Source organism: Heliconius melpomene, chromosome 12 (genome assembly GCF_056956725.1).
Source record: "Heliconius melpomene rosina isolate 202511_hmr_F chromosome 12, ASM5695672v1, whole genome shotgun sequence".
Lineage (NCBI taxonomy): Eukaryota > Metazoa > Arthropoda > Insecta > Lepidoptera > Nymphalidae > Heliconius > Heliconius melpomene.
In genome coordinates, this window is record NC_140400.1 from 7,865,796 (window position 1) to 7,882,265 (window position 16,470).

Genomic DNA, 16,470 nt, shown 5'->3' on the forward strand with positions numbered 1-16,470 from the left:
ATCGAGCCCACAACCTATCGCATTTTCAGATACGCGCTTGTACCCTTGCGATGACCGGGCAACCCGGCCTCGCCACGACAGGCCTATACTGTAACTTTTAATTGTTTAACGACAAGTGTAGGCATGTAGTTATCGCCAACACATTTTAATTAGCGACTTGGTTACAAATTACTAAACGGATAATTTAAATCAAAATGGTTACAGTTGTTTACGTTTAAGTAATATATCTCGTTTCAGGCTAAAGTTTGTTTGTTATCAATTAGGCCAATAACTTTGATATGAACAAATAATCTATATATATAAAAGGACTTGTCCTCACTGACTGAGGTAAGACGCACGCACAGCCGTAACCGCTGTGCGTAGAAACGTGGAATTTGAACAGAGGTTTACTTTCGTAATCTGGACATCCACTAAGAAGGAATTTTGAAAAATTTCAACCCTAAAGGGGTGAAATAGGGGTTCAAAGTTTGTATGGAAAAATTTTTAAATCGGCACCGATTTTTATAAAATTTGAAATTTAGATTTTTAAAAGTATTTAATTGAACACGTATTTCATCGTTTTCTAGAATTCTCCCCCTCAGGGTGCAAATAAGGGGTTGAAAGTTTGTATAGGTTTTTTTTAAATTGTCACCAATTTTTATAAAATTTGATATTTAGACTCTTAAAAATATTTAATTGAACATATGTTTCATGGTTTTCTAGAATTCTCCCCCTAAGGGTGCAAAAAAAGGGTTGAAAGTTTGTATGGAAAAATCTTTAAATCGCCACCGATTTTTATAAAATTTGAAATTTAGACTCTTAAAAATATATCATTGAACACATGTTTCATGGTTTATTAGAAATCACCCTTAAATACGCAAGCGAAGTTGCGCGCATCCGCTAGTACAATATACGAGGGCTTGTTTTAATTAAACTATCGTATTCTTCTTAATTTGTTCCTCTGTTGTTGTTACCTTCACCTGTATTTATTTATCGATCTATCAATCCAGCAATGTCAGGAAAAGTTGTATCGCTACAGTACGGTCCAAGAGTCGTGGCCGCCCTGAACTTAGATGTGGTGACTGCGACACCTCGAGTGAGGAATGCGAAAAATTTCAGAAAACCCAATTTCAGAGGCTACAATTAGTCGACCGTACTTTACTTTCAAGCTTTTTTCGTCGGATTTACTTAAAATTTATAGGTAATATTACAACATTTTTAAAGTATGAATATGACATCATTGCCAGGAAAACCAACACAAGAAGAAAATATTTTGAAATTTTTAGTTTTGATTTTGAACTTCCGCCACTCAACACGTAATACGTCCAGAATCCGGCGGAAAGTGGGGAACGGAGTGTCTTAATACTAGGTTCCCTCCGGTTCCGGAGGAATAATTGGCCTCCGTGGTAATAATACAAAATTAATGAAAATAATAATAATATACAGGGTGGAATTGTCAGCACCACTTTAAATGAAACCACAGTTTTAACTACTCTATAAAAGCTTAATATAATTCGGAAAAAAAATAATACCCAAAAATGAAGAAGTTATTTTTTCAAACAAAATAATTAATAAAATTATCGTTTTAAAATAAAACACTATTTGTAAAGTATAACATTAACACGCACACACCTGTCAAAGCGGCAACGTCGCATGCGTATGTGTGCGTCACACGAAATACAGGTATGGATAAAAATCGTGAAATGAAAAAAAAATCCTACGTCCAAACTGTTGAGGTACCTTAATTAATTTTTTTAGCTCTGGGTTTGAAATATTTTACCCTATATGCAGTTTCAGTAAAAGGAGCGCTGCCTCTTCCACCCTGTATATTATGATCGCCCAGCTATCATCTAGATTAGATTAGATTTATTGAGTAAAGTAAGTACATAAACGCTGTTGTCTGGATAGTCCGCGACATGTCACCGCAGTAGATAGAGCGTTAAAATGTGGAACCGTGTGATTTTTCTCTTGACTTTAATTGTACTTCCAGCGAGTGTACTCTCCCTGCCGGGTGCAGGAGATGCGTTAAAACTAATTTTAAAAGTTGTAAATGTTTATAAGAATCCACCTAATCAGACGGATGAACTTAAAAACACTTTGTTTTTGAATAAAGCACAAAGGCTGACCTTGACTCGACTGGCAGAAATATCGGACACTTTAAGTCGCGTAGAATTGGGGGTGGAAATTAATAATGGAGCGATTGCCATGCTGCTAGCGAGGACGTCGGGCCTCAGCACGAGGCTGGAATTGAGACTGTACGAGATGTCTGACTTGTTAAGTCGGATGGCAGCAGCAGAACAGCGAATGCGCGAATATATGACGATAGACCAAGACTTGGAACAAAGCACGTTGGAGAGTTTCGCTTCGTGGTGTGTGTCGCACGAGGCGGGGGCCGTCACCAATCTGCTGGAGCGATTGTATTCGCTGGTAGTGTCATCGCATAAGTATATCCTTGGGGGCAGTACTTTTGAATTGATTTTAAAAGATTTACAGGTTTGATGTGACTTTTACTGAAATATCTAATAGAACGATTTCCATATGCTTAAGATGATTATAATTCTATTATTTAAAAGTTAATATTAGCCGGTAGTTTATAAGGCTAGCATTAGGTACATGTTGAATTTCTGTAGATGGCAGCAGAAGCTACTTCATAACTGTCTGTATTAAGCAATAAATGAGACATATTATACAGACAGCCGCCAGTAGTACCTAGAATAATAAAGCCTAATCAGGGCCGGTTTTAGCACTACCGGCGTCCTGGGCGAAATTTTTTTGGCGCCCCCTAACTACATTTCAATAATATACAAAACAGGGAATGAGTACAACGAATAAACATGTATTTAAAAAAAAAATGACAAAAACTAATAAAATTTCACTTCTTGTAGCCAGTGGCGTAGCTAGGGTATTTGCTGCCCGGTGCGGCTTAGGGGACTTGATGCCCCTTTCCTGTTGATGAGTTCTAAAAAAAAAAAAAGGTGATCATCGACGATGACTTCTAAAAAAAACCAACTTATCGTCAACTTTGATCCCTCTTTTCTCTTGATGAGTTCTAAAAAAAAAAACAAAGTGATCGTCAACGTTGAGTTCTAAAAAAAAAACGTAATCGTCGACGTTGACTTCTAAAAAAACGTGATCGTAGACGTTGAGTTCTCAAAAAAACAAAGAGATCGTCGACTTGGATGCCCCTTTCCTTTTGATGCCCGGTGCGGCTTAGAGGACTTGATGCCCTTTAAAATGGTATAAGGTCTAAAAGACAAAGAAAAAACACACTAATCGTCGACTTTGATGCCCTTTTCCTTTTGATGCCCGGTGCGACCGCCCCGCTCGCACCCCCCTAGCTACGCCACTGCTTGTAGCCTTTCTATCTGCGAACTCTTTTATTAGGCATTCAAAGTCTATGTTTTCTGCAATTTTATTTTCAAAGTTGATAAATATTTCAATGACGATGACTTTGTTTTTTTTTTTTAGATTTTAGATATCAAAGACTACGGTGACTTTGTTTTTTTTTTTTAAAATATCTTAGACCTTTTTAAGACATCTTTGCGCAAAGCGCCCTAAACGGGCGTCTACGGCGCCCTTTTTATCCGGCGCCCCTGGGCGGTCGCCCAGGCTCGCCCTACCCTAACGCCGCTAGTGAGCCTAATGATACTTCGCTTCCAACGTTCTCAAATGAAATTTAGAATATTAATTATATGTTTACCGACACAAAATTGATTGAATTTAGACAACTTAAAAATACTATTGCAATAGCAGTCTTTTTGGGTTAATTTCGAGTCAAAGTATTTTATTAACAAAGTGAATTGAAATTATTTCATATATTACACGATGCTAATTTAGCTATAACATATTTTTCCAGAAAGATAGGTCGCCCCTGTCTCATCTTCAGCTGTCACCGCATCTGTTGATCTACGAAATGTACAACACCATCGCCCTGACGGAGATCAAGGGGTACGCCATGATGCAGATATCCTGGATGATGCTCAAGATATACGGCAAAGGTTTTAGTCTTTAATTTTATTTTTAACATTACAACTAACCTGGTAGATACAATAATTACAGATTTAGTCGGATTGAACTTACCTACTTGAAGCTCAACTGATTTATTTATGATAGGTACATGCGCAGGGATACAAGCGAGGTGACTAAAAACGCAACGATTGGTTGTTCAATTCCCACTCGAAGGAATAACATATTAATAATTTTAATAAGTCACATCGCGGCGTCGACATCCGCCACTGAACACGGAACAACTCCAGATTTTGTCGGAAAATGGGGAACGGAAGTATCTTAATGGGGAAGGAGTATCTTAGGACTAGGTTCTCAGGTTCTTTTTGCCTACCCTGCTATGTCCGGGATACAGCGTAAAGCTAACAATAAATATCAAGTATAGATTGTATACTAACCATACGCGTTCAGTAGGTACGCGCTTTACCAAAAGCTACAAATCGACCTAAAATAACCTAGATATATTTAAATGCTTTATATATGGTATACTTAGTATTCAATTATTTATTATTAATAATTGGACATGTTTGTTTTTTCAGGGAATTATATCCAAGAGACCATCATGGCGAGGCGAAAGTATATAGAGAGGTCGACAAAACTAGCAGCGGTTACGCGATCTATGCTGGCGGTGGCGGACAGAGTGACCTACCGTGGCGACCCTCCACAGCATGAATTAGGTTATCATTCTATTTACACAAATCACTCGCTACTTTACGGAATAAGCAGTTATTGGACTGACTGACTGACTGGCTCTAATACGTACTTGATGAAATGAAATATTTAAAATGATAATTTCCGCGCTCTGGTAACGAGGCAACATCTCGAGGGATACATCTTGAAACTGGATTTCCAGGTTTCCTCTACCTACCCTGTTATTTGTGGAATACAGTGAGAAGCTGCTTTGATTTGCATTCCAGGACAGACTTACGATGAAGTGACCCGACTGATACAAGGCTACGTAGAAAATGAAGTGGATATGAACACCGGACAAACGTGTTGGAAAAATTGTGCGTACTACAAGAGTGCGTGGAACTATGGGTGCTTTAAAGAACAGTTTTGCTCAAAACAGTCAGCTTGTAGAGGGAGGATTGTAGACTGCAACTATATTGATTCTCACATGTGGATTTGTCTAGCGGTTGGTATACTTTTAGAAAGTTTTATAAATATGATATGACTTTGTTATCATAGATTTATTTCTTTATTTAATACATTTCAGTCGAGGAACAGTCCCCGTCGATACGAGTGGATAAAACATTATTACGGCAGAACAATGGGGCGCGTAGCTCGGTGTCGTCGTGGAACTACTAAGGTGTAGATCTACACCCTGTATCACTAACGGGTTAATCAGAAGGAACGAAGCGCCACACGCTATGGTCTCCGCTTACCTCTTTCGCTTCGTCATTAAACTCATCATACATGCCCTCCGGTGGATCCTCATGATTTTAACGGAACCTTCCTCCAGTATCTTTGATACTGTGTTTTCGAAGGTCAACCGAGGTCTCCGCCTATCTCTACCACTCACTTTTCCTTCATAAATCTTTTTTACCACTCATTCGTTCGACCGACATGAACTCATACTTCTTCATTCTCCTCTCTATTACCTGAAATTCCAAGTGATCTTCTAAGGTTTCCTTTTTTCCTTAAAAGGAACGGGATCCTAAAAGACTATTAGGAAATGAAAGTAATGCGGATTAGTAAATTAATAATTATAATGTAGTTCAAACCCGCGAAGAGATAACGGGTCGCTACTATATATATAATACAAATGTTTTTCCTGATTTCAAATGTGTAGGTAGACGCTTGGTACCGTTGGATATTCTGGCACTGCTCGTATTGCATGTGCCTGTGTGACGACGACGGCCCGGAGTCTCATCGCTACTTCAGCTTGAGGGCTGCCTTATCAAACGTTGAAAAAAACAGGTTAATTTAACAATTTGGTTAAAAAATAAGATATATTGAGAGCTTCAATGGTAAAAGTACGAATGTAAAGAAACATCGCTTTCAAATGATCCCTGCAAAATATGTTTGGATACGCCCACGCATGCGTACTGCACAGCACTACACGTGCACTTTCTGTATTCTATTCATAACCAATAGATTAAATAACATAATATTCTATTTCACATTTTAAGGGTAGTGACAGGATTGCGCCTTGTCAAACATGGAAGAGTCTTCCACCTTCAGATAAGTGAAGGGTTTTTGGAAGAAAAAGGATATATTAATGCCAGTAGTTGGGTGCCGGTGCAGAAATTTGACATAGCAGAAAATGGAATTTCTAACGGTGTTGACTATCACAAGTTGACGTATGAAAATAGAACGATTAATTTGGGTGCTGTAGACTCGCCTGCAGAACATGTTTTAACTGGTGTTAGGTAAGTTTTTGCTAATATAACATCTTTTTTACAAGCTTTTATTTAACTTGTCATGTGTGTTAGTGTATGTGAAATCTTGCAAGTTCAACTTGACCCACTTCCCAGTCTCCGATCGAGCCGAAATTTAAATTACGATTTCAGTTCTAATTATTATCCATGAAATCATAGATAATCTATTGTAAAATTAATCTTACATACATATAAATAGGTAATCACAATTACATAAAAATAGAATTAGCAAAAAATATAGCAACATAACAGTTTTTCCAAAAACAGACAAATCAAAATGATCTAATGTATATTTGAGGCAAACACGTTTCCTTTTCGAAAGCGATTCAAAATTGTATTATTTATTTTTTATTTAAGCTTGAACTTGAGCTATTGCGTGTTGTGTGACGGAGCTGAACGCAGTGCCTTGCTTCACTACCGGAGTGAAAAAAAATTAAATATTTCATTCCACACGTTTACTTTATATTTTTATTCACATTTCAAATAGGTTCTGCATGGTGTCAGATATTTTGCACTTCGAGATACGCTCAACTCCTTTCGACTACAAGACTGGACGTCTCGCCCCCATGCAGAGCCAGTGGATGAGGAACCGCTATACCGACGATAGTCGGAAGTAAGCAATACAGTAAAAGCAATTAACAATAAATATAGGTATATTATTTTGTAGATTTTTGTTTGTTAGAGAGAACAGAGCGCCAAGCGCCACGGCTTCTGCATACTTTTTACGTTTCGTGCACTATCATCGTCCATATCCGGGTTGATGATAGTCCACGAAGCGTAAGAACCTGCACGCGCTCGTAGCCTTTCTCCAACATTGTTCCAGTGTTTTCGAAGTGTATCGAGGTCTTTCCCTCTCTTACCAATAAAATAATTTCATAAATCTTTTTTACTATTCTTCCATCAATCACTCTCCCGACGAGCCCAAACTACGATCCATGTTCTACTCCATTGTCACTGATTTCTATTACTTTATTAAATTATTTCTTTTAACATTTTAGTTTTCTGGAACTTAACAAGCCAGACGTGCCAACGCTCAGCAAAACTCCGTTCATAGAAATCTCAAAGCAGAACCAATACGTTCAGTTCACGCACACTGACTTCGAGTCGGACGCGGCGCAGACCACTGTGCCCTTTATTGACATACAGCCCATAGAGCCCATGAGAGGTTTGTGCATATTCAAATATTCTTGTAACTCATGAATAAAAGAAAAAATCGTAAATACATAACAAAAATCGTAAATTGATAATACCTTAATTATAATTCCCTTCCGGGCCTTGTGATACGATCCACATCACTACAGGACCTGTACTATCAACTAAAACTTTATAAATCCATGCTAATATCTTAAAGCTGAAAAGGTGTACATTTAAACGCGCTTATAACAAGATTGGCTTGAATTGAAAAAAAAATTGTGTTGGATAGTCAATTTGCGAAGGAAGGCTATATTACATTATGTTCATCATTTCCACGTAACACACTGTGTCTACAGAATGTGTCGTCAAGTAGCTATATATATGAAATCAACATTCCAGGTACTGCATTGCTCAGTGGTGCGGGCATCCTACACCGCGGTGGCCCAGGGTACGGCGGGTTCATCGCGCCTCAAGCTATTACATACAGTTATAAACATCATATTAGCAATAACCCACTTCCTGATTCTGTCTTATCACATAGTGATATGGACCTGCCGAAGTTGACATTAAATTGATGAGAGTGCATCCACGAGCAATCCAACATGTATGGGTTCATACTATATTGTATAGATTTTTAGTATTTTTTCAAGGTATTGGAAGACCATTTTGTATATGGAAAAATATATTTGTGGTTAAGACAAAAGCAGAAACACAATAAAAAGGCTAATGAAATATCAACAAGTTTAATTATTGATTATATACAAGAACAATAACAATTTACATGCGCCAACACGACACCGACACGACATCGCGTCCTACAGCTTAAATATAAAGTAAACAAAGCTTGGTATAGCATCAGTCGTATCACAATATCGTAAATAACTCATAAAACTTCAAACTAAATACAAATCACTAAACAAAAGTAAACACTGTAGAAACGACTTGATATTACAAAAAAAAGTACGATACCTATACAAATACTAAATAAATCATATATAGACTGACATTATATACGCCTATCTATTTATTGTTATTTATGAAACTGAAACATATGGGGTTAACATGAGAAATCGCGCCTTAAAAATGAAAATAACCAAAATCATCATAAAATCTTAGTATCGTAACGGATATTTTTATTAGGTTACTTTCATTATAAGTGCGATATGTCACTGTTATATAGCTGTTATTTATTTACTGATACATCACTATTATGATAATTTATGTATACACTTGTGAAATAACAAAAGAATAAAGTCTGTATTATTTTTTAGATAATCATAAAATAAAAATTCATATTTTATATTTAAAAAAAAATGGAATCATTTTATTAGACAATAGGACTGTTATAATTTATAAGTAAAATACATAATCTATTTGCCCATTGCATTGTCATAAATGTATGATTTTTTTTATCAATATTTATTTACCAATTTTTTTATTTTTATTTATTTATATGTATTTACGCACTTGTATTTGTAATGTTATATGCATCCGTTTAAAGCAACAAGGCCACGAAAATTGCACGTACAGTGAACTCTTGACTACAAAACGTATATAAGATTACAAAAAAAAAAAGCATATAACATAATCGGCGAAATTATTAAATTCCGCCAGTTTCGTCCCACATGGGGGAATAATTTAAGGTGTACTATCTAATTTACGTGTTCACAGCCTGACTCGTATTTACAGTAGCGTCGCCGCGTCGCTATATAAAAATACAAAAATGAAAATCATAAATATATACAAATATAATAAACTAAATTTCACGATTTCTCACACATATAGTGGATACACAGAGAAAATCTAATGAGACTATTTAAGACTCCGTCCAGTTTCGTTATTGCGTGTTGTGTGACGGAACTCAACGCCGTCCTTTGGTTCTTTCTGGCAAGAAGACAAAGGGCGGCAATGAGTGGGAATGGAATCCCCAAACGTTGCGGTCAGTCAGACGGCCTTAATATTCTTACTTGTACATCCTTTTCATTCAACAATAACATTAATAGTAATAGTGTTATTACTAAGAATGTTATTGCTTGACAGATTTTAATGCGGCTTATATAAGAATAGGCGACACGGCGACTTCACGGGAAGTAGCAGACCTACATCCATACATTTATCTACATACAAAGGGATAAACTTGTAACACGTCAACAGATCTAACACGCCAATATACAGTATGGTTGACGAGTCTTGGCTGCCCTGAAGTTAGCTGTTAGCAGCAGCAGTTGCGCAGATTTGATTTTAAGGACTTGCCTTCTTTTGATTACTCGTGGACCATACTGTAATTATTAACTAATTTATACACGCGTATTATATATATATATTTTTTTTACATATAATTGTCAAGTTTGAGCGAATTGTCTCCAGCTTGCGAGCGAGGCTTTTTTTGTATTTGGTCTCAGTTGTGGCATAAATGATGTCATTAATGTTTTAACTCTTAAGACAGCTTCACGCTTTATCCCGCCTTTAGCAGGGTAGGCAAAGAAAACTTAGTGATGTGACATTCAGCTCCAACGCAACCGTTGCGTGTACAGTCCATTTATATTAAAACTGAGCCCACATTTATTTATTTTTTAATAAAAAACTAGCACTGGACTATTTCTCTAGCTAAGTCTAAATTTATTGCTACGTTTCATAGTGTATTTATTATATAGAATAAATTCAATTCATTACAATAATATTTTGACGATATTTTAAATTCATACGGAACTATTACACTGTATGTATGTATAAATGTATATGTCCAGGCGCTGCTACCGTACTTTCATTACTCGTATTTCCTGCCGGCAGGACCACTGAAATAAAATTCAGTAATTAAATATTTAAGATACAGCACAACTGTTTTATTATAGTCATATAGTAATCTTTGTATTTTGAAAGTTGTAAGTTAAAGATAAAAATGAAGAAAATAATTAAAAAATATGTACTTCTTCAAGTCTTTACCCAGCAGGGAAGCCAAAAGGAAACTCAGTGTTCCGTTGCCCATTATCCGTTCAAACGAGCCATTGTGGCAGAATTAAACGCCGTGCGTTAAAAAAAATAAAAACAAAATTAAGTATAAGAAATATACTAACATCTCAGAGTGAATCACGGTGCCAGACCCACGTCCTTTTAGTGTGATCGAAGCGATGCGCCAACCACTGCGACTGCAACAACTCTAACCGATCACGACTCAGATACAACGGCTTTCCTCGCTTCAAATCCCTGTCTTCCTCATCATAATCGTCTAAATACAGTGAACCCCACAAGCAGGCTCTTCGACCTCTTATGACTATTATGTATGTAGAAGTCACTACTAGGAAGATCCCAGTACCACCTCCGCAGTCGGTTGCATGTTGTACTGCCTCTGCCACTTGGTGATGTCTACAACACGGCTGCTTGAGGCAGACCAGAGTACCACAGAGTAGGCAGACAGAGGCTTCTTTGGGCACAGCACCACACTGGAGGCAGACTCGTTCATGGTAGTAGGTGAAGAGGCGGTCGTAGTCACGTGGGAGAGCGAGAAGTGTTGGTGGAGCCCATGATGTATGGAACGTGCGTATCACGCGTTGTACTGCAAGTGCTGCACCCGCTGCTGCTGTTGATAATTGCCGCGCCCAAGACACAGCAGCAGCAGCAGCACCGGGCGGCAATGCTTTGTCTGCCGTTATCCCAACTCCTTCAGTTTCTCCCTCGTCGACCAGTTCAAGATAGTGTAGTAGTACGGAGAACTCTTCGTGCTCAGTAGCGATGACTGGTAATTCGCCGCCATATATATGTTTACGGAGTAAGGCCGATATTCTTAGGAACGGCACTACTAGCTCTTGCACCTGGAATAATAAAAAGAAAAAATATTTAATATACATAATATACTAAATCAAAGACAAATGAAGATGTGTTTTTGGTCACAAATTTGTTGATATTGAGATAAAAGTTTTGTTTCAAAAGAATTCAGGGCCATTTATTAAAATAATAGAGGCCAATTAATGATTTTTTTAAAATTTAAATTACAAACATTTTTTTTGTATGCTTATTTTTGCGTTCGTGCACACTAATCTCAGAAATAGCTTAACTGATTTAATTCAGTCACTAGTCACTACTACATGTGGGCAGACTTTACCTAACATTTAGTGTGGTATATCTAAAGATATATAAAATACTTTGTACGAGAATATTGCTAGATAATAACTATTTTATTAATTTGGTTAAAACTTTACTTTTTAATGTCTTTGTCTTTTTTAAATTGAGATTAGCAAATAAATAATTGTGCGGATACTGCTATTTTAGAAATTATTACAAAAAAACTGAATATGCATTTTTATACTTATTTACATATTTTCTCTTCAACACAATCCTAGTTCAACATCAAACCTTCGTTGGTTATTTGTCTTACAAACAAGCTGTAAACAGAGTGGACTCATGGACGTGGCTAACTAATTCCCTTGGAGCATACTTCATATTAGAGAAAATAATTAATATCTAAAATCGTCATTTTTTTCTTCATTGGTGGCGACCTATGCACTATACAATCCTAAATCGACCTATATAGATAGCCTCATATTTCAACATATTATATCCACAAGTGAACAGTTACTCCTACTAATCCAGAGTCGTCTTACGCACGCACTTAGCTTAGTAATATATAAGAGTACCTAGTATGAATATAATTTTCATCCTAAGAGAAACAAGGGGAAAATTAAGAATATCGACTTTACTCCGAGGCGAGAGAGGTATGCAGAGACCGTAGCGTTAGGTGCTCATTTCTGTTGGGCTACCCCACTTGGGATAAAACGAGAAGTTAAAACTAACATACCTCCAGTTCAACACTATGTATGAATGTTCGGCATAGATCTTTCACTGGTCGTCGCAGCATTTTAGAACAGATGGTGTCTAGGTGAACGCCAATAATAACCTGTTGTACCAGCCCCGAGTAGTCATACTGGCCTACTGAATTTGTTTACTTGGTTGTTACTAGTAAATAATAATACAAAAACCAAAACCCACCTCCATTTCAAGAGTATACATGTCGGGCAGGTTGTCCTCAGTGATCGCCATAGCATCATCTTGCAACAAATGGTGTCCAGCTAACGCGGTCAGTAGTAATCTTGCAGCTTGAGCCAAGCCCGAGTTGTCTTGCGGATTCAAGTGTAACACCGTGGTGAGGGAGCCATTTGCGCATAGCTGGTTGACCACTTGGTAGTATGTCAGTGCGTATAGCGCTTGGATTATACAGGTGAAGTATTCTGAGGAGTAACATAAAACAGATATAGGTAAAAAGATTGAGGCCAGCACAAGTGTGTGTAAAGCGGCGGTTCGATTTCCAATCGGGGGACTAAAATACTTTAATATTTTTGTTTCCGTGCTATGGTAACGAGGCAAAAATGCCTCAACGCGGTAAAGGCTAAAAAAATATAAAAAAAGCTTTATTCTAATCATATATTGGTACTATACACAAAAACATATTGAACATTTTATTAGTTATCCTATTAATATTATAAATTTGAAGAACAAAGTTTTTGAGGACGGCTGTCAAACTTGACTAACTTATTAAAAGAAAAGAACATTTACGTATATCCATATGGGGCGGCGATTGTGGCGCGAGCAGCAAGAAGTGCATCAGCAGTGCTGCAGGATCACGCAGCAGCATGGGCACTAGGCGTGCTGGGGGCGCCGGCGAGCACACTGGACTGGTGGTATCAGTGGAACTGGCACTACCGTCATCAGAGGCATTAGAACTCGCGTCTGAGGCAGTCGAGGCACTGGTGGGTACTAACGCTCGCCAGGTACTGGCTGCGCCGAGGCGGGTGCCTGCTGTGTGTGTGAGAGCTATGGCGTGTGCTCCGGCTACTGCTATTAGTGGTACTGTAAACAAGAAGTCAATAATTTATATTGGGTTTATATATTCAAATTATTTATTTGGTTTAGTTTTCACAGTGGTAGGTAGAGGGAATTTGGGAATCTAGTGTGCCACTCCATTACAACTAAGACACTTCCGTTCCTTATTTTCCGCCGAATTCTGGAGGCATTGCGGGCTGAGCAGCGGAACTCTATGTCGCACTTTGTCTCGTTATCAGTCTTATCAAAAACATAAAAATACTCTTTTATAGCAGGATAATTTTGTGTAGAATTATAAATATTTTATATTGTGTGGCAGAGTTCAAAGCTTATAAGTTTCATTAGGGATAAAATCAACAGTTAAGCAGTTTTCAAAGGCGCATACCAATGCAGTCGTCACGCGGCTTGTAGCGGGGCGCAGGCTGCGTGAGTAGTGTGCCGCCGCGCTGCACTAGCTCGCACTCGAGGTTGGTGCGCACCAATGACGCCACGAACGTAAAGATGGCAGCCGGCGACGAGCCGTAGCGCTGCTTCAGCTTCCCGCCCGCCGTCGCCGTCATGTCCTCCATGGCCTTGCCCATGGCCTCCGACAGACGGCTGGGCGGCGGCGGCGCGTGCCGTCGCTGCAGCAGCTCCAGCACTTGCGCGGCGCGGTCGGCGAAGGCGGGCGCCGCGGGTGTGGCGGGTGCAGGCGCTGGCGGCGGTGCTAGCGGCAGCACCGAGTTGGCGAGCTGACGGCACAGCGGGCACAAGAACTCGCCGCGCTCCACATGCAGGTTGTGTGGGCGCTGCGGCGCGGACAGCGAGTGCAGGTAGGCGCGCAGGCAGCGCAGGTGCAGGTGGTGTCCGCAAGACTGCGCCGCCACGCCGCCCTCCCATCCCACAGATACGGACAGCACCCAGGAGTCGCGGTCGAAGTGCTGATGCAGCTCGTCGTGCAGGCGGTAGTGGTGCGCGGCGGCCGTGGCACGGTGGTGCGTGGCGAGGCGCGCGCGCTCTGCCTCGCCGAGGGGCAGGCGCGGCGGGGGTGCGCCGCTGCGTCGGCGGTGGCCGAGAACGGAGGTGGACTGCAGCAGCACCACGAGGCCGATGGGGTCGGCGCGATCAGCGGGCGCGGCGGTGTTGCAGATGACACACGCATAGTCGCGCTGCGGTTCGGCGTCGAGCTGCATGTCGTCGGTCGGTGCGCCGGCCATGGCGGCCAGGAACTGTTGCTGGCGGCGCGCGAACTCGCGCATGAGCTGCTGCTGGCGATCCCGCGCGCGGCGGGCGCGCTCGTCGCGCTCGCGGCGCTCCCGGGCACGCTGCTCGGCCTGGCGTTCGCGCTGGTGCGGCCACAGAGAGCGCCGCACGTGCGCCACGGCGGCGGCGCAGCGCGCGTCCAGCGCCGCCAGCTTGTGCAGCAGCGCGCCGATGAAATGCGGCCCGTCACCTGCGACACAACAATTTAAGATTGTGTTGTTGTAATACATGTTGATGAACATATTCTAATACTTTTCTTTTTTAATCTTTAATGACATCTGCTATTCTCATATTATTACAAACAATTATGACATTATGTTATGTATAAGTTTATTAGAAACAGATCGATAAATTAAAACAAACTGATAATTAACTTAGCAAATGCATATGAAATCATATTTATAAATTGCATATTATTGTTAAAGAACTAAAATTTAACTGTATTTATACTTAAGAATTTACGTTATAATTATATTCTGTAATTTTGCAGAAGTGTTATAAGTAACATATTACATTATAATATAATACGCTATATTTTATCAACCTTTTCACTAAGTTAATTTGCCCTAAACATATATGTATTATTATACATAGTAAATATATACTGATGCATAGTGCATACATACCAATAGGTTCCTGTGACGTAGGCGCAGGTTCCTCCAAGGAAAAAGAATCTAATCGACCCGACAGTTGCGAGTGAAGTTTTAACAATAGTGAAATGATAGATTCATTCACTATAATCTGTTCGTCTGATTGAGTGTGTAATTGTACCTGTAAAAGAAAAACATTATTTTATCTAAAATTAAAATATTACTAAATCTATATTTTTTAAAAGTTAAGAGAATATTTAACACATCTACATTCAAATACATACTGTATTTGCATATATAGCAGGGTGGGCAGACCTAGTGATAAGTATCGTTTCCATTTTGGAATTCTGGCATTGCATGTTGGGTTTTGCGCTTTGCAATTACATCTCTTTTTATGTCCATAAAAGAATATAATAATTATTATATTTATATAATAGTGAATCAGTGGCTCACTTGTGTATCAGTAGACGATCGGTGGTCGTCGTGCGGGCGCGGCGGCGGCGCGGGCAACGCGGGCGCGTCCGAGAACAGCCCGCCATCCAGCGACCACTCCGGCACCTCCATGTCCGTTATATCTGTAAAATAAATTACCAATATTAATTTTCATCTCATTCAGAGGAACTAATTTCATTTCCTTGTGATCGTGAAATGCAGCGTTGACTTCCGCTAGTCAACACAATGAAATTTGAATCTTGAGGGGAATGTAGTGTCTTAACACTAGGTTACTTCACACCTCATGCTTTGTCTTATTGCCAAACTAAGAAAACGAACATATTAAATAATTTACTCGAGTGGGAAACAGAGTACAACCATAACAACCACTCACTCTATACAATTGCGCCATAACGGCCTGTATTTCATACAAAGCTAATTCATTTCCATTTTCCAACAATAAGATCATGGTAGGGAAGAGGGAAGTAAAAATAGATTGTAAATAAATACCGTAATGCAATGCATCAGAATCGTCATCAACATCAGCAGCAACGTCAATACGAGCGACGTGGTCGGGCAGCGCCAGAGCCATATCTGCCTCCGTCTCCATGTCCACGTCGCGTAGCGCCAGCGCCTGGCTGGTGCTGCCGCCCTGGTGCAAAAAAACAAACAAATATCAGTAAATAGGCTAAGGTATACCAATTCATACAGTTCGGTCGACAAAATGTGGCCGCTATGAAGCAGAATGGATTTTAGGATTTTTTACACCTGTATTTCACTGTAAACAGACTGCAAACACTGTAAAAAGTTGACGATGATTGTAGGTTAAATCCAAGTGAATAAATTATTTCCATTTAGTGGCGCAAGACAAAGTGCAGAGTTAAGTTCTTCCA

General features: G+C 39.5%; 2 protein-coding genes across 2 annotated transcripts in view; one reads left to right on the forward strand and one right to left on the reverse strand.

Moving 5' to 3' along the window:
- Nucleotides 1-1,866: 1,866 nt before the first annotated feature.
- LOC146533720 (uncharacterized) lies at nt 1,867-9,122 on the forward strand. Its single transcript, XM_085194286.1, has 10 exons — nt 1,867-2,472; nt 3,836-3,977; nt 4,524-4,661; nt 4,902-5,119; nt 5,201-5,293; nt 5,777-5,904; nt 6,117-6,356; nt 6,853-6,978; nt 7,364-7,530; nt 7,899-9,122. Exons 1-10 carry the CDS (start codon nt 1,924-1,926, stop codon nt 8,072-8,074), a joined length of 1,977 nt encoding a protein of 658 aa, XP_085050412.1. The 5' UTR covers nt 1,867-1,923; the 3' UTR covers nt 8,075-9,122.
- Ubr3 (Ubr3 ubiquitin ligase) overlaps nt 8,227-16,470 on the reverse strand; it is a 45,635-nt gene continuing 37,391 nt past the window's right edge. Inside the window, exons 18-25 of the mRNA XM_085194280.1 lie at nt 16,088-16,229; nt 15,599-15,720; nt 15,182-15,326; nt 13,699-14,745; nt 13,047-13,340; nt 12,483-12,721; nt 10,574-11,308; nt 8,227-10,294 (exon numbers count right to left, since the gene is read on the reverse strand). Of these exons, the coding sequence (XP_085050406.1) occupies nt 10,577-11,308; nt 12,483-12,721; nt 13,047-13,340; nt 13,699-14,745; nt 15,182-15,326; nt 15,599-15,720; nt 16,088-16,229 (2,721 nt within the window). The 3' untranslated portion in view covers nt 8,227-10,294; nt 10,574-10,576. The remainder of the gene's footprint in view (nt 10,295-10,573; nt 11,309-12,482; nt 12,722-13,046; nt 13,341-13,698; nt 14,746-15,181; nt 15,327-15,598; nt 15,721-16,087; nt 16,230-16,470) is intronic.